This window comes from Orcinus orca, chromosome 6, assembly GCF_937001465.1.
Source record: "Orcinus orca chromosome 6, mOrcOrc1.1, whole genome shotgun sequence".
Taxonomy (NCBI): Eukaryota; Metazoa; Chordata; class Mammalia; order Artiodactyla; family Delphinidae; genus Orcinus; species Orcinus orca.
Window position 1 is genome coordinate 77,498,272 of NC_064564.1, and position 22,690 is coordinate 77,520,961.

The 22,690-nt window shown below is 43.8% G+C and overlaps 1 protein-coding gene and 1 long non-coding RNA gene across 9 annotated transcripts in view; one reads left to right on the forward strand and one right to left on the reverse strand.

The window, feature by feature from the left end:
• PRUNE2 (prune homolog 2 with BCH domain) overlaps positions 1–22,451 on the reverse strand; it is a 96,493-nt gene extending 74,042 nt beyond the window's left edge. For all 8 annotated transcript variants that reach the window (XM_049710821.1, XM_049710818.1, XM_049710815.1 and 5 more), the window contains exons 1-2: positions 15,893–22,451; positions 14,795–15,560 (exon numbers count right to left, since the gene is read on the reverse strand). In XM_049710821.1, coding sequence (XP_049566778.1) covers positions 14,795–15,560; positions 15,893–22,295 — 7,169 coding nt within the window. In that variant the 5' untranslated portion in view covers positions 22,296–22,451. The remainder of the gene's footprint in view (positions 1–14,794; positions 15,561–15,892) is intronic.
• Positions 114–13,589, forward strand: LOC125964617 (uncharacterized). The gene is made up of 2 exons (XR_007477805.1): positions 114–4,349; positions 13,422–13,589. It is a non-coding gene; the product is annotated as an uncharacterized LOC125964617 (long non-coding RNA).
• Positions 22,452–22,690: the final 239 nt, after the last annotated feature.

A 22,690-nucleotide genomic window follows, 5' to 3' on the forward strand; every position in this document is an offset into this window, starting at 1 on the left:
TACAGGCACCATCCTCAGAACTAGGTTGTTAGAAATCCCATATTATATGACCTTTTTCCTTTTTTGGCGGGGTAGTGGGTAGGTGGGTTGGGGAGGGCGCTATGGTAGAACAGGGGGATGTGGCAGTTTTCGGTAACCTCCGATTGAGCTAACTCCAAGAAAACAGGAAAGGGAATTACTCAGCAGAGAACCTGGCCGCGATAAATACTTAAGAAATGTTAGCTCCTATTCTTAAAATGAAGGGCACGCCTCGTCTTCTCCATGGCTGTGGGGCTGGTGAGGGGGCAGTGGGGAAGGGAGAAGAGGAAAAAGTGAATTTTTCTCTCTCTACTTAAACTAAAAGCCTACAAAATTCTTCCAAATTATAAGCAGTTATGAAAATAATTTCTCATGTGCTTTCTATCGTTCAGCAATGGAGAATTGGGGGTGGGGCCATTAGGGGGTCATGACTTTTTCAGGGTTCGGCAAAAACTTAGTACCGTTCCCGAAGCCAAGATGAACCAGAAATCGGCAGGGGAAAATAGATGGCGTCAGAGCTGGTTGTACCCTGGGTGTCCAGGGTGAAGGCTAAAAATGGTCTCTCCTTTGTGAAGTGTGGCTCATTAGGAGTTTCCCTCCTCAGGTGGAAAAAAGTAGCAGTTGGAGCTACAGAAATAGGAGTCACATGCTGTAGAACAGACACTGTAATTGAACCTACCCTTAGTATCTGCTTTAAAAGTCAACAGTTGAGAGAGAAAGTGATTTATTGTCATCAGGCCAATCATAGAATACCTTCAAAACATTTAAGTAGCACTTCATTAAATGGGGAATATGGGACATCTGTTAACACCAACGATACTTCCTCTTGTCTTACAGGATGTTCTCTCAGACATGTTTTGTCAAGGCAAAATAGCTCAGCTCAGTGTCAGCTGGGCACCTGAGGAAATATACTATCTTATTCATCCCACTGAAGCAGTTACAATTATTAAAAAAAAAAAAAAAAAGAATTCCTATTTAAATGCAATAAGTAGCATTCTGATTATTACATGGACGAAAAGGGCATGGTAGATGTCAATCCAGGGGATTTTTATTCTGTGAGAGCCTAATACTTTCAAATGATCATTCAATGAATTGAAGTTTAAAAATGAAAAAAGTCTTTGAAGATTATGTATGGTCAAGTACTACTGGAGTTGATGATGTAACAGATGATTAAGTAAACAGAATAATTTTTTCTCTCTGGAGATTCAAACTGGTATAAGGCAATGGATAACAAAGGCAAAACAAAAAACAAAAGAAGAACCAAAACAACTGAACAGGCATACCTGTTTTTCTCCATGAGACTGAGTGAAGTGGGTAACAGCACTCTAAGCAAACTGAAAGGCTATAAGAATCTTGGAAGCACTATAATGAAGAAGAAATGTACCAGAACACTAAAAATAGATAACTATGGTCTCAAATTTCAAAAGAAGGGGAAAGATGGATTTTGCAACATTAGAAAAGATGCATATTCCTGTTATGAACTGAATGTTTGTGCCCTCCCCTCAATTCATCAGTTGAGCCTCTCCCTGTGTGATGGTTCATCAGTTGAGCCTCTCCCTGTGTGAGGTGGGGGCCTTTGGGAAGTAATTAGGATTAGGTGAGGTGAGGAGGGTGAGGCACTCATGAGTGGAATTAGTGCCCTTATAAAAAAACCCAGAGAGCTCTCTCACTCTTTCTACTATTCGAGGATACAGTGAGAAGTTGGAAGTCTGAAACCTGGAAGAGGGCTCTAACCAGAACCCAACCATGCTGGCACCCTGATTTTGAATTTCTAACCTCCAGGACTTTGAGAAATAAATTTGTATTGTTTGTAAGCCACCCAATCAATCTATGGTAATCTGTTATAGTAGCCTGAACTAAATCACTACCAAGCTAAATCTAGCACATCTCCCTCGGAAAAGGAAGAGTAAACACCAGTAATTATTTTTATTAAAAGCCAATTATGTTGGACGAACTTGACTTTCTTTTCCATTCCTTCAATCAGGTGTATTTATGAGGTGCCTCAACATGTGGCAAGGGTTGCTCTAAGCACTAAGGGTACAGCAGTGAACAAGACAAACCAAATGTCTGCTTTCCTGGAGGGTCCATTCTCATGTGTGGAGACACACACAACAAAATCAATTAAACAGATAAACAGATCTTTTCAGACAGAAAAAAAGAAAAAAAAGGGGTAGGAAGAAAATGAAGCAGGGCTGTGGGATGGAGCACAGTTCTCAGCCTTGGCACTGTTGGCCCTTGGGGCTGGATAATCCTGTGTCCCACGGGGCGCTCTTGTGATTGTTGGATGTGTAGCAGCATTTGCGACCTCTACCCATAGATGGCAGTAGCATCACCCGAGTTGTGGCAATCAAAAATGTCTCCAGGTATTGCTAGACATCCCCTAGGTGGGAGGGGCAAACTAGAATAACTAGTTCTTGAAACTAGTTATTGAAAACTAGAATAACTTGGTGGTACAGTTATTGCTACTGTAGATGGAGCAGTTATAGGAGGTCTCTCTGGGGAACCCCAAACCATGAGAATAAGCCAGCCATGTCAGGAGAGTTCTAGACAGAGAGTTACAGCTGGCACTAAATCACTAAATTGGAGGAGTCTGGCGGGCAAGACTGAGGGCTGGTAGAGAGAGTGGTCTTAGTGATCACAGACGTAAGCAGCAACTGGGGGACACAGGGCCTTAGAGACTATAGTTAAGAATAAGAATTTTATTGCAAAATAAATGAGAAGACATTGGAGGGTTTTAAAAAGATCGGTAGCAAAAGAATGATATTCTCATTTGAAAGACTCACTCAAGCCAGTGAATGGAGAATGGACTGTAGGACCAGGTTGGCAGGATGGAGACAGGAGTCTGGTTGAAAGACCCACATGGGCTGCCCAGGGCAGGGCTGCCACATAAGGTTGGGTGGATTGTGTGTGTACTGGGTTGATGGTTTATAGATAGGAAACTGGGGCTCAGGTAAGTAGTTATACTCAGCTAGTTACATTATAATAAAGTTGAGAAGGAGGCCACCTCCAATATGGTTAGATGAAAGATCCAGGTCTGACAAACAATTCCAGTCTCCAATTTCCCTCTTGCCCTGGAATTGGAAGTTAGCAGTAAGGAAATGTATCATGGCACTCCATGAACTTGTAGTTCAGTTATGGACATGTTGGCAGAAGTAAATGGTGATTGGTGCTCAGTGGCAAAAACAGGGACCTCTGAGATAAATAGAAAGAACACGAAACATACGAACAAGAAGAAAGCCAGTATAGCAATATTAATATCAGGGAGAAAAAAGAGACGAAAGCAAAATTTAATAAAGTAGAAAACAAGCAAACAAAAACAAAAGGAAAAGATTAACGAAACCAAATCTAGTTATTAGAAAAGACTAATAATATGAACCCATCTCTAGAAAGATTGAACAAGGAAAAAAGAGAGATGATACAAATAGATAATATTAGGAATAAAAGAATTACATAACTAACTACAGATATAGTAGAGATTGAAAACTAGTAAGAGAATATGAACAATTTTATTCCAAAACCTTTGAAAACTTTGATGAACAATTTTCTAGAAAAATATTAAATAGCAAAGTTGATGCAGAAAGAATTAGAAAACCTGAACAGACCAGTAATCATTAAGAAATCACATTACTAGTAAAATATCTATCCCCCAAATAAGGAATAGGCACAGACAATTCTATAAATATTACCTAATTCTCACGTATTAGAGAAACCCCTTGGCTTATACAAGTTATTCTGAAGAACAGAAGAAAAGGAAGACTCCCTAGTTCATTTTATGGTGTCAGTACAACTTTGACTCCTAAACCAGACAAGAGCTTGTGTGATGAAGGAAAATCATAGGCCAGTGTCAATTAGGAAAATCTAAATTATTTCCCATGGTAGAGGGAAACTAAATACTGCACTGAAGTTTCTAAAATTCACCCGTCTAAATGACTTCACCATCCCCCTTTCAATTTATATTTGACTTTAAGTTACAACTTCAGTATAAATGCTGTTTAAGGTAGTCTGGGATATAAAGATGTATAAGCCTCAAGTGGCTTACATCCAGATAGGTTAAGAGAGTCTCTAGTAAATATAACATGAGGCAGAATGTGAGGACGGCCACAAAAAGGTTCAAAGTACAATGAGATTCAGGAGATGGAGGGATTCCTTCTGTTTGATAAGACTGGAGAATGTTTTAGGAAGGAAGAGACATTTGGTCTGGGTCTTAAATGAAGAGTGGAATTTCAATATGCAGGAAACAAGATGGAGGAGCAAGGAATTAAAAGAGGTGCCAAGGGCCTCCCCTGGTGGCGCAGTGGTTGAGAGTCCGCCTGCCGATGCAGGGGACACAGGTTCGTGCCCCGGTCCGGGAGGATCCCACATGATGCGGAGCGGCTGGGCCCGTGAGCCATGGCCGCTGAGCCTGCGCGTCCGGAGCCTGTGCTCCGCAACGGGAGAGGCCACAACAGTGAGAGGCCCGCGTACCACAAAAAAAAAAAAAAAAAAAAAAAGGTGCCAAGATAAGAGCAAAGAGGCAAGAAAAAAAAAGTCTCTTCAGGGCAAACGTGAACATTTCTATGACGAGGATATATGTGCTTATTTATACTTCCACTTTAAGACAAAGCTAGTAGATATATAAAAACCCACCACCACCATATGACTTAAAAATAGCTGGGAAAAAAAAAAGAGTGACAGGATCACAACACGAAATTAAGACTTAGAGTTATACAATAAAATACATATTCCAGAATTCTATACATTTGATACTAGTAAGTGATAAACTTGGCTGTGAAACATAAACTTCCAAGGAGTCAACTCAAAGGGATAAACATGATCAATTACATAAATGTTATTAAATAAAGTCACATTATTTAACTAATAGTCAAGATGGAGATTGGATTGGATTTGCTCATGAGAGCACAGATATTCTGATTAGAAAATCATGGTCTCAGTAATATCCTTGGCATAGAGATGAGTTTCACTGGGCTGACCTAACGTTTTCCATCAAGATAAGCCAATGACCTACAACAAAAACAAAACAGAATAAAGAAACTGTGTGGGATCCTCTGCAACTTGGTACAGGTACATAGTTCTCTGCTGCCTGGGCTTAATCCAGGGCACATTTTGGAACATGTAAAGGACCATTTGCATTACATATTTTTCACTCAATCTACCATAAATTCTGATTCTCAGTTGATCAACATTTCAGATAGTTTAAGGGGATGAATTAAAAATTTTACTCCCTGGAAGTTGGACAGCGCATGTAAATCAGTGGAGTTAGAACACACCCTCACACCATGCACAAAAATAAACTCAAAATGGCTTAAGAACTTAAAAATAAGACATGACACCATAAAACTCCTAGAGGAGAACATAGCAAAACGTTCTCTGACATAAATCATACCAGTGTTTTCTTAGGTCAGTCTCCCAAGGCAATAGAAATAAAAACAAAAATAAACAAATGGGACCTAACCAAACTTATAAGCTTTTGCACAGCAAAGGAAACCATAGACAAAATTGAAAGACAACCTACAGACTGGGAGAAAATATTTGCAAATGATATGCCTGACAAGGGCTTAACTTCCAAAATATACAAACAACTCAATAACAAAAAAAGAAACAACCCAATCAGAAAATGGACAGAAGGCCTAAATAGATATTTCTCCAAAAACATACAGATGGTCAACAGGCACACAAAAAGATGCTCCACATCGCTAATTATCAGAGAAATGCAAATCAAAAATACAATGAGGTACCACCTCACACCAGTCAGAATGGCCATCATTAAAAAGTCTACAAATAACAAATGCCGTAGAGGGTGTGGAGAAGAGGGAACCCTCCTACACTGTTGGTGGGAATGTAAGTTGGTGCAGCCACTATGGAAAACAGTACGGAGGTTCCTCAGAAAACTAAAAATAGAGTTACCGTATGATCCAGCAGTACCACTCCTGCGCACGTATCCGGAGAAAACTGTAATTCGAAAACATACATGCACCCCTATGTTCATAGCAGCATTATTCACAATAGCCAAGACATGGAAACAGCCTAAATGTCCATCGACAAATGAATGGATAAAGAAGATGTGGTACATATGTACAATGGAAGACTACTCAGCCATAAAAAGCAATGAAATAATGCCATTTACAGGAACATGGATGGACCTAGAGATTATCGTACTAAGTGAAGTAAGTCAGAAAGAGAAAGACAGACACCATGTGATGTCACTTATATGTGGAACCTAAACATGACACAAATGAACTTATCTATGAAACAGAAATGGACTCACAGGTACAGAGAGCAGACTTGTGGTTGCCAAGGGGGAAAGAGGGTGTGGGAGGGATCGATTTGGCATTTGGGATTAGCAGATACAAACTATTATATAGAGAATGAATGAACGAGGCCCTACTGTATAGCACAGGGAACTATATTCAATATCCTGTGATAAACCATAATAGAAAAGAATATTTTTTAAAAAGAGCATGCATATATATATATATATATATGTATAACTGAATCACTTTGTTCAGCAGAAATTAACATTGTAAATCAACTATACTTCAATAAAATAAATTAAAAACAAATTTACTCCCCAGCCATTACCTAGAACCAAACTCTCTTATGTTGACAATTTTAAAAAGCCACATCCTTTAACCAACAGTTAAAATGGAGGGAAGGTGACATTCTAATTTCCTCCATTGGTATAGCTTGGATTTCTACAAAGGGTGACCCAATCCTAGATTGCGTTTTTGACAGCCTTTGTCCTAAAGGAACTCTCATATGTATCTTGAAGATAGATTGGAGATCCTCCAATGCACTGGAGGAGTACTTAACTAATCCTGTATGTTTATATAACTCAGTCCACTTTTCAGAACCTGAGCTTCCATCACTCTCCAATTAAGCCAGCTGTGCTGCCTAACTTCTGTTTGCTTCCGCAGGTCCACTTTCCTACTTTTTCCATGTTGCTCTCCTCCCTGGGGGGCTCCCTCATCTCACCCTCTAAATTCCCCTTCATTTTAACCAATGAGGGCCCCTGGCGGGAGATCAGAGGAGGAAGGAAGGAGGTTTCCTTCCTGTGGGAAGGTCTCAGGCTGGCTATGTCCCTCAACAGTAGGTCACAGCTCCTTGTAGGATGGCCCTTTCTACCCAAAATTCTCATTCTGGGTTCTGGGAATCACCACCTCCCCTCACCCCGAGGCCTAGGAATAATAGCTGTTCTGTTACTGTTCCTGGGTTATCACACTATTCCTTGTGAGTTCCTCCCAAGTTGCCACCATCTTTGTAAACACTCCCTTTATTAAATATTTCTCCAATTACCCTTATTCGAATGTGTCAGCTCTTTCCTGCTGGGTCCCTGATACGCTAGTCCATCTTGCTTTCAAAAGCCATGACTTCTTATCTTCCTCAAATGCCATCAGTTTTCATAAAGGTCTTTTTTTTCTCACATCAGTTTTGACATTTTGCTATTCCAGCTGGAGAAGTACCTTGGATTTTTCCTCAAGCTAGAAGCCAACACAGTACAAAAGGGCTCCCCTGTGGGTGTTCCTCCTACAAGACAGCTGAGTTGTACCACCGCGTCTCGGCACTCCTGGCTTTTTCTCACTATAAAATTCCTCACCGCAAACAAGCACCATATCTATAGATATGCAGAAAACTTAAATGTACATTGAGAGGCCTGATTCCCTCGCCTGCCTCTGGCCTCTAGCCACTGGAGCTGGTCCCACACATCGCAGATGGAGAGCAGCTTACTGACGCAGCAGTAGCCGTCATGGACTTGTTGAGGTGGGAAATGCGTCATGGACTTGCTGAGGTGGGAAATGCGTGTTCAAGAGGGAAAAAGAATTCAGTAGGTCACATGACAGTATGAAAAGTCAGAGGTGAGTTCTGACTCAGTTATTCCCAAAATCTCTCTTTGGGAAACTTTGGCTATTAAACTTGAGGTACTTTTCCATGGGACAATGGGAGAATAGGAATAAACACATCAACCTACAGAAGTTCCAAAAAATTATCTAATTGGCAAGCACTGGGCTAGAAGAGAGAAGACTTCAGTTCAAGTCCCAACTTTACCACGATCTCATTTCTGGATGATATTAAACAGCTCACTTATTGAGTCAGTTTGTTCACTTATGAGATTGGCATAATAAAACTTGCCATGTCTATCTCAAATGGAAATTGGATGGACCCAAGAACATAACACATTAGTCTATCTACCAGCACTTACTGGAAGCCTGCTCTGGGAAGGGCTGGCCAGAGGCGCAGAGGCGGCTGGGGTGGGAGGGGGATGGGAGTGGGGAGAGACACCAAAATAGGCTCTTTTGGGGAAAAAAAAAAAAAAGATTTAAGTCCTGAATTAAAGTAACAATTTAAAGGACTTTTGATGATACTTAATTATCAGCACGTAGTCACCAAATATAATGCACCAGATGATAAAATATAATTACAAAAGTAAATGAACGCAGAGTCAGTGCCAAGTTTGGTCTTCCAGGTTTGGTTCAGGGCAAAGCCAGGAAACAGTGAATAAACAAGGGAACACTGTCGTTTACAGAGTATCAGTTTACCTTGGAGAAAGGGCAAACGTTTGGAACTGGGATAGAGCCCATTCAAACAGCAAGACCGAGAGAGGGGGGGTAGTGTGCGCTCAAAGAGTGTGATTCTTCTGACAGCCCAAACATATCATTACCCGGCCTCGAGAGAAGGAGTCAAAAGATTATCCCTTCACCCGTTTTTCATTTCCAGCATTCACATGGGTGTAAGACCCAACGTACTAACTCCTCAGCCAAAAGTCATAGACAGAAAAAGCTGATTTCAGAAGGTCTCATGAAAAAACATAAAAGGATCTTCTAGTGGTGTCACTCGCAGGGAGAAAGACAAATTCTTTTCCATAGTCTTGTCAGACAGAAAAAAAAAGCCCAAAGTTACTAATTTTAAAAGAACAAAAGAATGCACAGAGATCACCGTAAGAAGCAGGTCACGGGGAATATGAAATCTATTGTGTTTAAATGTCATTTTTATTTTAGGGAGTACCAGATAACTCACCTCGCAGAAGTAGGAGACAATGGGGTTGACATATACACACTACTATATATAAAATAGATAACTAATAAGGACCTACTGTATAGCACAAGGAACTCTACTCCATACCCTGTAATGGCCTATACGGGAAAAGAGTCTGAAAAAGAGTGGATATATGTATAACTGACTCACTTTGCTGTACACCTGAAACTGACACAACATTGTAAATCAACTGTACTCCAATAAAAATTTTTTAAAAAGATATAGCTCCATAAGTATAAGGATTAGGTTACTTCTAAATACTCTGTTTCAAACGTACATGTGACAAGAGCTCCCCCTCCTTTCCATCCCTCTCCCTCCTTCCTCCCCCACTGCCCTCTGCTGCATGTATCTACAAAGGTTGGACAAGTATTGTCAATTTTCTTAGTCCTCTTGGAAATTATTTACTTCCATCACCCTGTACAGCTATATCCTTGCCCCACACCTACAGAAAGCCAATATATTTGTATAGCAATGTATTTATACAATTCCAATGGTGAGTTTACAAACGTTAATGGTTCCATGCTCTCTTAGCATGTAGTTCAGGCTTCTGCATATAACCTCTGATAATGTTATGTGGCAACTTGGCTAGGCTACGATGCCCAGTTATTTGGTTAAACACCAGTCTAGATGTTGCTGTGAAAGTATTTTTTAGATGTGATTAACACCGAAATCAGAAGACTTTGAGAAAAGCAGATTACCCTCTGGAATGTGGGTGGGCCTCGTCCAATCAGTTGAAGGCCTTAAGAGCAAAGTCTGAAAGTTTCCTGAAAAGAAAGGAACTCTCCTCAAACCTGCAACACAGAGACTCTGCCTAAGTTTCCAGCCTGCTGTCCTGCAGAATTCTGACTCAAAACTGCAACAACTCTTGCCTGAGTTTCTAGCCTGCTGGCCTGTCCTACAGAATTCAGACTTGCCAGCCTCAAACTGTGTGAGCCAATTCCAATTCCTGACAGGAATTTCCCCTCCCTCCCTCCCTTTTCTCTCTCTCAGACATACATATTTCTCCTATTGGTTCTGTTTCTCTGGAGAACACTGACTAAAACACAATGACCCTTTCTTCACATGACAGTCTTGCAACCATGCCTTCCTTAAAGTAAATACATACACGGTTCTTTGTTTTAAGAAAAGTCTGTGTGCTGCAGATGACTCTGTAGATGTTCTCTGTGGCCACACAGGAAAGCTCAGGCATATGCATCACTGTATGGGGTATTGGCGCGAAATCCTTAGCTGGCGGGTCTACAGCTGGAGGATGACCAAGCTGTTGGCAAAAGCCTCTGGGAAGATTGATCCTAGGGAACTAGAACACAGTGCTGAAGATCTCACAGGAGATTGTTTATCTCCAGCACTCATAACAAGTTTTGTTAACAAGAGACAGTAGGTGAGGTACGATGAGAAAAGATGTCTTTCTAATGCTCCCTCAGATTTTGAGAATATGGCTTACTGCTCTCCAAAACAGTGTGGGAGCTGAGAGGAGGTGTGGCTGGCTGATGTGAGGGCAAGAAGCCAATTTGTAGATGGTGTGTCATCTTGCATACACTATCAGCCTACTTTCATTTTTGAAGACCAGGTTTTAATTTTTTTTTTTTCAGGACAGTCTGGATTTTGGTCCTACGATGAGATTATGCATCAGAAGATGTCTCCAGGTTTTTGGCCTGGAGAATATGGCTATCTTATTATCATAATGCTTCTGTGATCGCCTTCCTGTCTCCAGGATTTTCTTTATGTTACTCTCCTCAGTTAACTTGGCTGGCCTCTCACCCCCTTTCTCCACCTTTCCAGACTATGAGCTTCCTTTAATGCCTATCTCAAATTGCAGTTCTCAGGACCGCAGTATGACTTTTGTGGACCTTAGTCACTTTTGCCTTCACGGGCTCCTTCTCTCACTCAAAACAGAACAGAACAAAAACCTAAAAATTTGCTTCACATCTGCATTGGTAGAAAGAAATGTAATCCACACTGGAATATAATCCACATAGGAATATAATCACTTTTTCTTTTAATTTTGAAAGAAATTCAGAGCTTCTCATGGGCCTTTTAAAATATCGTGGGCCCTGGGCACTCTGCCTCCTGGTGCTGCTGGATGATAAGTCATCCTCGTTCCTCCTCCATAAAAGTATCCTATACAGATGCCTCTCTCTTAACTTATTAACATAGAGAGGCACAAATTCAAATCCCAGCTTCTTCACTTTCTAACTATAAACCAGAGCAAGTGATTCAAACTTTCTGGACACCAGTTTCCTCTCTTGTGTAATTCTTACCTCATACAGTTGCCATGGTAACGTGAGACCCTGCATATAGAATGCTTAGTACCTGGTCCAGAGCAAATGTCCATTAACTGGTAGCTATTTATATTTAACCTGACATTGGTCATCCACTATCTTGATTTAACCATCACACTATTATCTACCTTTTCACTTATGTTTAACTCCTGTATTAAACTAAACTCCTAGAGGAATGGGACTAAGTTTTAGACCAGCAGTTCTCAAACTACTGTGCATCAGAATCCCCTGGAGGAAGTGTTGAAACAGATGGCTGGGTCCCACCCTGAGTTCTTGATTCGGGAGGTGTGGGGTGGCACAGGTAATACGCCTTTCTAGCAAGTATCCAGGTGATGATGAGGCCTGCTGGTTTTAGGGCCCCATTTAGAAAACTACTGTTTTAGATAACTCTGCACCCTCCCAAAATCTAGCACAGAGAAAAGCTTTCAAATACTTCAGAGTAAATTATTTAAGCAAAAGGTAACACAAAATCCAGCAGGAAAATCTGTCCCCTCCCCCAACTGTGAGAAGATTTCCATTACTTCAGGGGCTGGGCAGACAGAGATGAGCAAAGAAATCTCATTAAAAGAAAAGGGGCAGGCTTCCCTGGTGGCGCAGTGGTTGAGAATCTGCCTGCTGATGCAGGGGACACGGGTTCGAGCCCTGGTTTGGGAGGATCCCATATGCCGTGGAGCAACTAGGCCCGTGAGCCACAACTACTGAGCCTGCGCTCCACAACAAGAGAGGCCCGCGCACCGTGATGAAGAGTGGCCCCCGCTTGCCACAACTAGAGAAAGCCCTCGCACAGAAACGAAGACCCAACACAGCAAAAATAAATAAATAAATTACTAAACTCCTACCCCCAACATCTTCTTTAAAAAAAAAAAAAAGAAAAGGGGCTAGTGGCACAATTGAACACTGTCATCTGTTGGGTTTCAGGGGCATGTGCAAAATGCAGACAAGAAGCCAAATAACAGCTCAGCCAACTCGAGGCTGCCTGTGTTCTGAGCTCAATCTGTAACAGTGCCAGCAGGGCTGCTGGGATCCATCTGCTACTCTCTTTTTGATAACAGATCTGAGGTCCCTCTGGAAGGAAATAGCTTGACAGGAAGAAAGAAAGATTAGGCCAACTTAAAATGTCTGGATTTATGAAGCTGCACTTGAATGTGGCACAGCTTTTAACTCTTTACGGCACTTTGCTAAACGTCAATATACCCCTGCTATTCTTTCTGATTTCTCTGTCCCTTTCATGGAGACATGTGAATGCCAAAGCCCTCCTGGACACTTTCTATTTATACATAAATTAAGGTCACAGGATTCAATAATGAAGGAAGCCTTGAGATCCTCCAGCCCAACGCACCGATTTTATGGACGAGGAAACTTAAGCCTAGGGTTAATCCTAAAATACGTAACTGGTAGTGGTAGAGCCAGGCTGGAATCCAGCTGCCTTGATTTGCAGTGGGTATGTAGTGTGTATAGTCCTTTATGCTCCTAAAATGAGTAGGAAAATGATATCCTAAATGTCCATCAACAGACGAATGGATAAAGAAGATGTGATACATATAAACGATGGAATATTACTCAGCCATTAAAAAGAATGAAACAATACCGTTTGCAGCAACATGAACGGAACTAGGGATTACCATACTAAGTGAGGTAAGTCAGAGAGACAAATATCATATGATATTACTTGTATGTGAAATCTAAAAAAAATGATACAAATGAACTTATTTACAAAACAGAAACAGACTCACAGACTTCAAAAACAAACTTACAGTTACCAAAGGGGAAATGTCAAGGCGGGGAGGGGATAAATTAGGAGTTTTGGATTAACACATGCACACTACTATATATGAGATAGATAATCAACAAGGTCCTACTGTATAGCACAGGTAACTCTACTCAGTATTCTGTAATTACCAATATGGGGAAAGAATCTGAAAAAGAATGGATATATGAATAAATGAATCACTTTGCTGTACACCTGAAACTAACACAACATTGTAAATCAACTATACTCCAGGATAAAATAAAAATTAAATTTAAAAAAAGAGTAGGAGGGCTTCCCTGGTGGCGCAGTGGTTGAGAGTCCGCCTGCCGATGCAGGGGACATAGGTTCGTGCCCCGGTCCGGGAAGATCCCACATGCCGCGGAGCGGCTGTGCCCGTGAGCCATGGCCGCTGAGCCTGCGCGTCTGGAGCCTGTGCTCTGTAACGGGAGAGGCCACAACAGTGAGAGGCCCGCGTAACGCAAAAAAAAAAAAAAAAAAAAGACCACCAAAAACAACAACAAAAAAAACCGGAAAAAAAAGAGTAGGAAAAAGATATCTTTTCTCCACTATATTTTTTTTTTTTGCGGTACACAGGCCTCTCACTGTTGTGGCCTCTCCCGTTACGGAGCACAGGCTGCGGATGTGCAGGCTCAGTGGCCATGGCTCACGGGCCCAGCCGCTCCACGGCATGTGGGATCCTCCTGGACCGGGGCACGAACCCGCGTCCCCTGCATCGGCAGGCGGACTCTCAACCACTGCGCCACCAGGGAAGCCCCTCCACTACATTTTAAGGAGGAAACATGATTTTCTCCTTTACTTAGGTTACTTTTCACAACATGCCCTTTTGTCCCTGGAAGCAGAAGGGCTTTATCAGAGCAACCGAAGAGAAATGAACCACCATAAACAGTTTTAGCAGGACCTGGAAACTTGAGGGCAGAGACAATGTCCATTGGTTACCCAGAAACTTGGCCAGAGCAGATTCTCAAAAACCGAATGGTGAATGAACGAATGAATGAATTTCTGGTTTGACGGTTATTTGCCAATTTTTCAGTCAATTAAGGAATGAATGTTTCACATTAAGGTTTAAGCCTGCTGTGGATTCTCCTCGTTCTTTATTAGTAAGTTAGATGCTTACATGAAACCACAATCACCTTTTCCGTACGATAGGCAGTGTGTCTGCTGGAAAAGTACAGGCCTTGGAGGTGGAAACTTTTGAATCCCAGAGTGTTCACTCTGTTTACTTAATTCTAGGCAAGTTACAGAAACTTTCTGAGCCTCAACTCCCCTCCCCCAACCAGTATGTGTAAAATAAAGATAATACTACTACTTGAGGGTTTTTGTAAAGATTAAATAAGATAATGTGTGCAGACTGCCTTGCACTATGAGTAAATGTGTGTGTCCTCTCCCCTCCAGCACCAACTGCCTATTTAAGGGTAATATAGGTATGGAGTAGGTGAAGTAAGTGTAAGTATCAGGAGAGTAAGTATAAGACTTTGGATGGAAACTGAAGGGACTTTTTTGGCTGAAAAGGTACGCAAATCATCATCATCATCATCATTATGGTTACCCAGCAGCTGCTTTTAGGGATGATGTGCTTTGAAATAAATATAAGCAAAGCTCCTATCATCTAGGTATTCTTCACATTCCATAGTCCCTCACCATTTCCCCAGTTTCCAATAAAACAGTTTTCAGGAAAAAAACTGAGCTTTTTGCTTACCCTTTTGTTCTTGGTTTCCTTGTTCTGGGCTCAAGAAACTCTGTCTCCTCCTCCATTTCCGTGTCAGGGATTATGTTCTTCTGAGAAGACTGTGGGGAAAGCATTTCCCATTCACTGTCATGGGTGACAGCCTGCAACGTAACTGTATCGGGGCCAGTCCTGCCTTGGCTCATGCTTTTCCAGGATTGGCTGTCCGGGCCAGAGGCTTCCTCTAGTGCTGAAGATTCTAGAGGCTTCATCTCTCCCAGGATCTGCATTTGGGGGCCCTTACCCAAGCTGTGATCAGAGGCTGGCTCCACAGCCTTGCCAGACCATCCAGGCCCTGAGTCCCTAGTCTCCGATGATGCATCACCAACCTCACTACAGCCCAAGACCATCCAACTCTGGTCTTGCCTAGGGCTTTCAAAAGATGATCTCTTACCATCTTTGGAAGACATTCTCTCTGCAGAGAGATGAATGCTTTCATTTAAGGAAGCAGGGTGATGTGTGTCTGGGAAGCATGCTAACTGAGTTCCTGGCAGCCCCGTTTCTTCGGAATCTATGTGAAACTCTTCTAATTCCGACGTGATTTCTCTGGCCTCACAGGCCTCTGGCTCTGGGGGTGAATTTTCTTCGTGCTTTACAAGTATGTAATCCATGTGCAGTGCATGATGATCTTCATTCTTCTCAGGGTACCTTTCTCCCCCGTATTCTGATTTTATGTGCTCAGGCTCTTTGGTAGGAATTATGTTTTCTTCTTCCAACTCTAATATCCCCTTGCTGGTACCTAGAAGTGGAAGATGAAGGTGAGAAGGAGAGAACAAGGCTTAATTAACCTACCGCGTGACTTGTGATCGTTGCAAATGATCTATCTAAAGAGAGAGAGTTCAAAAAACATTTTTATTTTGTAGAGCTGTTTAATTTTCTCAGACCCTCTCAAGGATACTTATTAGACAAGCGGTAGAAATGACTGCGGTAAGGCAGAACTTGGTTAAGCATGCACTGCAAATGTAGTTAGTTCCTCTATAGCCACATTGGCAGGGAGAATGTGTTTTACAAATGCATAGATTGAAGGAAAGCAGCAGTTTCTTCAGGGTGGAGGAATGAAAGGTTTCTTACCATTTGGTGGTCCTATGTCTCCACCTGCTGGTGAATCTGAATGATCTGTTTCTACTTCCCAGTCAATGTTTGATGGAGACAACTCAATGTTGGCGTCGACTCCGACAGGCAAAGAAATGGACTCAGGGTCTTCATGAACATGCAGCACAACCAGCTGGCATTCAGGCTGTCTGTTTGTGGCCTCAGCGTGGTTTTCCTTGTTTCTTTCAGCAGGAAGGGAAGAAAGCAATATCTCCGTGGCTTTGCTCCCCAGAGGCTCATTCTCTGGAGTTCCAGCTTCCTCTGTGGTTTCGACACTGGGAGTAGGTTCCGTGAGATAGGACAAATCAAATGGAGGTGTGTAAGGTGCCAGCTCTTGCTTCAGGGCATCTTCCAAGGGAGGGTCACCGCCATAGACAAAGTGTTCGGGCTCTTTCATTAAATCTTCATCAATATTTTGGCCCACGACTTCATACTCAGAATCACCCCACGAGGCTTCAGAGGAACAGATATCTTGCTTCCCTGCCTCCCCATCAAATGGCATTTCAGGATTTCCTTCTGATAATGTCAGTTTACTCATGTCATCTGTTGTTCCCGTGGATGTGTTGAGACCTGAGATATCGCTGAAACTGTGGTCAAAGGCATCCAGACAAGTGTCTGAGGCTAGCAAAGTATCAGGAACTGTGGCAGGATTCTCAGTAGCAAAAGCTTGCTCACGGTCCGACGGGCCCCCTGCATCGGTCTGATTCTCAGGAGAAAAGTCTTCTGATACCCAAGAGCTGTTGCTATCCACAGTTGGCTCTGGGTGAGTTACACAAGTATCAGTTCCCACGTTTTCAAGCACTGGGATTGTTCTGTCAGTGGGTTCCAAAATTGGTGCTCTATCTGGGTTGGCTCCCTTTTCTGACGCTTTTAAACCTGTAATGTTCTCACATTTGTTTATTTCGGAAGGTTCAGGAGAACCTTTGTGAGAGGCAGGTTGAGATGAGTCATTTGTGTTTGCCTGCTCGCTGATTCGAGGCAGCGGAATTGCGTTTTCAGAAGATAGTTCCGAAGTATATGGGACAAATTCCTGCGCCGGCTTCTGACTGGCTTCTTCATCTCTCTCTGGCTCGGTGGGATAGAACTCACTGGATTCCCCTTCAGGCCCCATCCCAGCACTAACGTGCTGCTTCGTCTCTGGCTTTGCTTCATAATCGTGACATACATCAGGGCTGTTGGAAGCCTGGGAATTGCTGTCGTGGTCGCAGTGAGTCAGTATATCAGGATTCTCACCATCTGTCTTCACACCGAAGGGTTGTCTCACACCCATCCACAAGTCGGGCGAAGCTGAGGCCAGTTGCCCACCCTCTTGGAAGTTGCCGTGTAAAATATCTGGTACAAATGCACCTTGGGGGCCCTCACTAGGGGTAGAGTCGTCCCGTTCAGAGCCTGACTTCTTTATCAACTGGGTGGAAGAACTGACAGCAGGGAAATCTTCAGGTGCAAGGCTTGAATCTGTCATTTCACTGGGGCGTGATTTTTCTTCTCCCCACCAATCTGTTTCTTGACACTCAGGAGTTGATACATTAGACATAATGCATCCATCTTCATCTGTGTGAGTAAATGTTGGGTCTGGCTGGTTGCAGACAGACAGCACTGTATTCTGACACTGCTCTTGGGTAGGTATTTCAGAGGTGAGTTTGTCACTGGCAGAAGACGTGGTCTGTTCTCTGGAATCCTTGTCTTTCATTTGGTCCGGTGTTACGAGCTGGCTAAGCTGACCAGCTTCTGGCTCTGGTTGCCTTGGTTGAATGTTCCAAAGTGGCTCGTGGGCATTCTCGCCATTATTATCCAGAAAGTGTGACTCGTGTTTATCACCGAAAGGATCGGTATAGTGCGTTTCCAGGGATTCAGTATCACCCTGAATGGGTACTCCCCAGGGATCCACGTTTTGGCGTGGTGAGGAGTTCACCTCTAGCACAGCACTTGAGTTAGATAATTCCCCTTCAAATGCCCTCTCCGTTGGTCGCCCTTCCTGTAGGGAGGCGTTCCACCACTCCGTGCTCTCAGTGGAGAAGCCAGCCATTTCCAAATCAGAATAATTTTCGTTCTTTAGTTCAGCTTTGGGAGGTATTTGCCATATGGCATCTCCCGTCCTCCCTGTTTCTGGAGAAGACCTCGCCTCCTTCTCCACTGCTGTAACCTGTATTTCAGTCTCCTTTAGTGGCAAGAAATTCCCATGATCAGGGCTGCTTTGTTGATTGTCAAAGAATGGGTTTGACTTATTCTCATTCTCTGCTGGTTCTGGACTGCCTGTATAGGCAGAACATTCCTCAGACTTGGGATCAGCTGTGGCCAAGGACTTATTAGATTCATTCAATGAATCCCAAGCTCTGAGTTCACTCTGAGCAACCTGGCAAGTGGCTGAACGGATCTCTTTCTCCACTGACTCTTCGTCGCCTACACTATCATCATCAGAACCTGAGCTTGTTGAAATGGACTTGGCGTCCTCTTGCTGCACAATTTCAGGAATATCACATTCACTTTTTTCCTGATGGCTAACCACTAGATTTCTTTCCTGATACACATCTAAATATTCAGAATATTTGCCTGTCTCAGGGCTAGACAAAGAGGAAAAGGAATCCCCATCTATTGAGTCATTCCAAATCTCTAAATATTTAGGAACATTGTGATCTAAGCTCTTTTCAAACTTGTCCATTCTGTTTTTCTCCAAACCCTTCATTTCGGTATTTACTTCTACTTGACCATCAGTAGTAATTAGTTCAGATTCTTGGTCATTCTGTGTATTCCAATCATCTTGGTTTTCCTTCTGATGCCCAGTATCGGGTCCTTGGTCCCAGGAAGGCAATGCAGCCGAAGAGTCATTTAGGTCAGGACTGGATGCACTTGAACGTGTATACTCACTAGAAATACTGTCTCTGTCATCATTTCCTGATAAATTGGCTCCTGGAGGGCTGTTTTCAGTATTCTTAACTTCGAGATTCTTAGTTATCTCAGAACTTGTGCAGTTGACCTGCACATCACTGTCTTTAGGGCCATCCCAAAGGTCAAGTCCTTGGGGACATCCATAAGGTAGGTCTTGGTTCATTCTCTCTGGCTCCAGAATGTTACGTTCTTCAGCTTCCTCCACATCCACTTCAGGTAGAGATACACTTATTGTGGAATTCAGCCCACCTGAAATTTCAGTAGTTTCACCTGGATTTCTGTGACTCGTGAGGTGCTCTTCACAGGTCTCTTTTGCCTGCAGGTGATCTGTGGACACCTCTGTTTGCACATCACAGGGGTCTGGAGTGTAAGACCCCTTCTCATGCTCTAATACCTCCTGGGGTTCCTCCGTTTGAGGAATGGAAGTGACTGAAAGAGAGCTGATTTTGCCTGATTCATTGGACATTTCTGGATGATCAGATGCAGCTGGGGAAGGGCATTCCTGGCCACCTTGCCCTCTTCCAGAAGCCCCTGAGCTTCCATCCATCAGCTCCTCCTTACTGGGGCACTCCCTACCAGCGGCTCCATGGGATTCCATCTCACTTTCCTTTTGTCCATAACTGGGACCCCTCCAGGGATCTGAGCATGCAAAATGCCCTGAATTCTCAAGTCTGGTCACCAGATATGCCATATCACTTGGTGGGGTTCTCCTGCCTGTGTCCTGCTTCTCAGGACCAAGTGTTTCTGACTCACTGGCTCCAGAGGCTTCCAGCATGTCTGGGATGTGACTGTCCTGAATTTTTTCTAATGAGCTGGGCGTTTCAGGAGGTGATTTGCTTTGTTCTGGATCTGTAACATACGACGGGCCGGGTAACATTAATGATGACATGGCGTTATCTCTCATAACGGAATCCCAAATACTATTCGCGATCAGCTGCCCGCTTTTTTCGTTCAGCATGTGATATTCGTCGGGAGCAGTGTTCAAGCTGTGCTCAGAAGAGGCAGGGAGTTCCCAATCTACCTGATTTGCTTCCTGAAACTCCACGCTCCAGGGTTCTACCTGTCTCACTGAAAATCGGGTTTCGGGTTCGGAACCTTCAGCCATGTACCCCTGTGCCTGACCTTCACCGGTGATGGCCACAGCTGCACTGCAGTCATCCCAGTCCAAGTCGTTGTCCATATCCGAGATGGTCGCAGTAGACTGAGTGTCCTCCAGAATCACTCTGTTCCACAAGTCGAGATTGTCGGGGACCGCCTGGCAGGAGTTGGCGCCGCTGTGCAGAAGTGTGAGCTGCCGGTTTGTTTCATTGTACAGCTGCATCATGCTGGGGTCGTCGTAGCTGGACTGGCTGCTTTCCCCAATGTCATCCTCCACGGAGGTGTTCTGATCATCGGTGGGCTCTGCTTTGAGTAAATCTTTATCTGGGCTGTGAGGGGCATTTATTTCAGAGCTACCATCTGCGTGAGGTGAAGCCCACATTTCCAGGTTCCCAGGACCTGAACTAATTCTATTTCTAGGCGGCTGCTCTGGGGACTGAGGAGGCATGTCAGCATCCCCTGAGGTACAGTTAGCATCTTGTGACTCGAAACCTGCCTCTTTAGCAAATGGCTTGTCTCTGGTTTCTTTTTCGTCTCCAGCAAATGTTGGTGAAGTACAAGAGTCAGAGGTGGAGTAGTTGGTATCTAAGGGGGATGGCACTGAATCTTCCCCTACATTGGATGCACTGTAATCGGAACATTTATAGGATAAGAAGGAATCTTCCCAAGGTGCTAGGACATCTGACCCTCCTTTCTTGTTACCCTCCTCAAAAAGGTTCCAGGAATCTACATTTTCGTACACCTTCCCCCTAAGTTTTGCATCCACGAAACCATTCTGATCATCCTTCACTGGCTTAGAACTATTCCATGCGTGCTCCAGATCAGATCTGGGATTTCCAGATACAAGAACATCATCCCCGGAGTCATGGTTCTTCTTGCCCCAGATCTCTGGAACTGCTTCACTATTTGCATCACTGGGCGAACTGTCTATGAGGTCTTCTGAAGGGAAAGAAAACCCGCTTTTTGCCATGGCCCACTCGTTTGGGTCCCTCACAGAAGGTGTCTCACCACTTATCGGGTGCAGATTCCAGGTATTTTTCAAAGCTTCGGCGTCATCTTCTTTAGTAAATGCTCTCCAGGCTGGGAATGACGCTGCAGCAGCTGGTTCCCCGTCATCCGTGGGATTTCCCCATGGCTCAGGCATGGCTGTGGGTGAGCGATCAGAACGCCACAAAGCAGCAAAGTCTTCTATCAGGTGGTTTGTTCCCTGAGGAAAAGCATTCGGCAAATGCAAGTTTTCAGGGGACATATCCTGAAACTGCAAGTTTTTCTCATTTTGGTCTTGAATATTATTGCTGCCCAGCCCAGGCTGACCAAATTCTGACTCCCAGGGACTTGACTTTGGGAAATCAAGAGTCTTGGATTGAAATATAGAATCTGAGACTCTCCTATCAACTGGGCTGGGCTTATGATCTTTCCATGACTCGGGGCTCTGGAAGACAGATTCCTGTTCACTGGAACTCCATGCATCTGCAGTGTTTCTAGACTCAATCTCCAAACCACCCCACCAGCTGCTGCACCGTGCCTGGGTTGGAGGTGGCCCAGTGTGACCCGTGTTGACTGTTTTGGGGGTCATATCTTCTGAAGAGAGTAGAGCTGGTTCTTCAGTGGATGGTGAGCTCTCCACAAAGCTATTCATAGGTGTTGGTGGGACCCTCCTTCCAACATTTTTCAGACTTTCTGGTGAAGGAGATTCATCTTCCACAAACCCTGTCAGGCTCAAATTTCTTTCAGAATTATCATGGGGACTTTCTTGTCTCTGGACAAACTCCTCATCAAATTCCACAAGGCTATCTTTGCCAGTCCCTGACAAAAGAGAACTGGATGAATAATTCGACACGTCCATCCCTATCTCATCAAGCCTTTTAGGCCCCGTGGCGAGCTGTCCTTCTGATGAATCGCTGTTGGGGAAGAAGTCATCTGTTGGGGAGTAGTCTGCAGAATGGGAAGATGGTTGGGACTGCCCAGAAACCATGGGTGCTGGGTCAAAGTTGAAAAGGTCAAAGGATTCACTGTGTTCTCCAGATGGGGCGTGCTCCTCCGCTACTGCCCCTTCAGGGATGGGACTGTAGGAGTCAAATCCTGGGAGGAGGCTGTGGTGAGGCCCAGCACCTTCTCCCACTGGACTGTCATCACTGAGGAAAACTGAGCTCTCCTTGGACGAGCGGCTGCTCCTAATGGTGGCCAACCCGCTATCCGGGCTAACGAGGTCCACGTTGACATCCACCTGGGCCTGGTTAGAATCGCTGAGATCGGGAGGGTTTTCCATGAAATTCACAGAGCTGGGCTGTGGCTCTATGTCAGAACCATACAACTCCATAATCCCGGAAGACCCCTGGGAGAGCGGGGCGCTGCCTGCCACTGCTTCTGTGGAGGATGTCCGGCTGTTAGAGGCCATCTCTGGACACCTCCTATTGATGACTTCCTTGACCAGGAGAACCACGTGATCACAAGTCACTGAAGGGTTCTCCTGCTGATACACCAGAATCTCGTCGCAGCCACATTCAAAGGGCTCCAGCTCCAGGCGAGGGTTCTGGCACTCTTCCAGTTCACAGCAAATCTGTCGGGGAGGCACAGGGATTTGTGTGAGCACTCAGGCTCTCTTAGCTCTTTGCAATTTGTCTTTCTTAATTTTTTGTAATGTAAAATTAATCTGTGTTCATCTGTCTAGAAAGAAGACAGAGAACTGAGAATTGTATAACATAAAATATGGAAAGTCCCACTTAACATACCACCAATGCTTTCTTTAATCCTACCAAATTGGCTTTTTGTTGAACCCAAAATCATATAAAA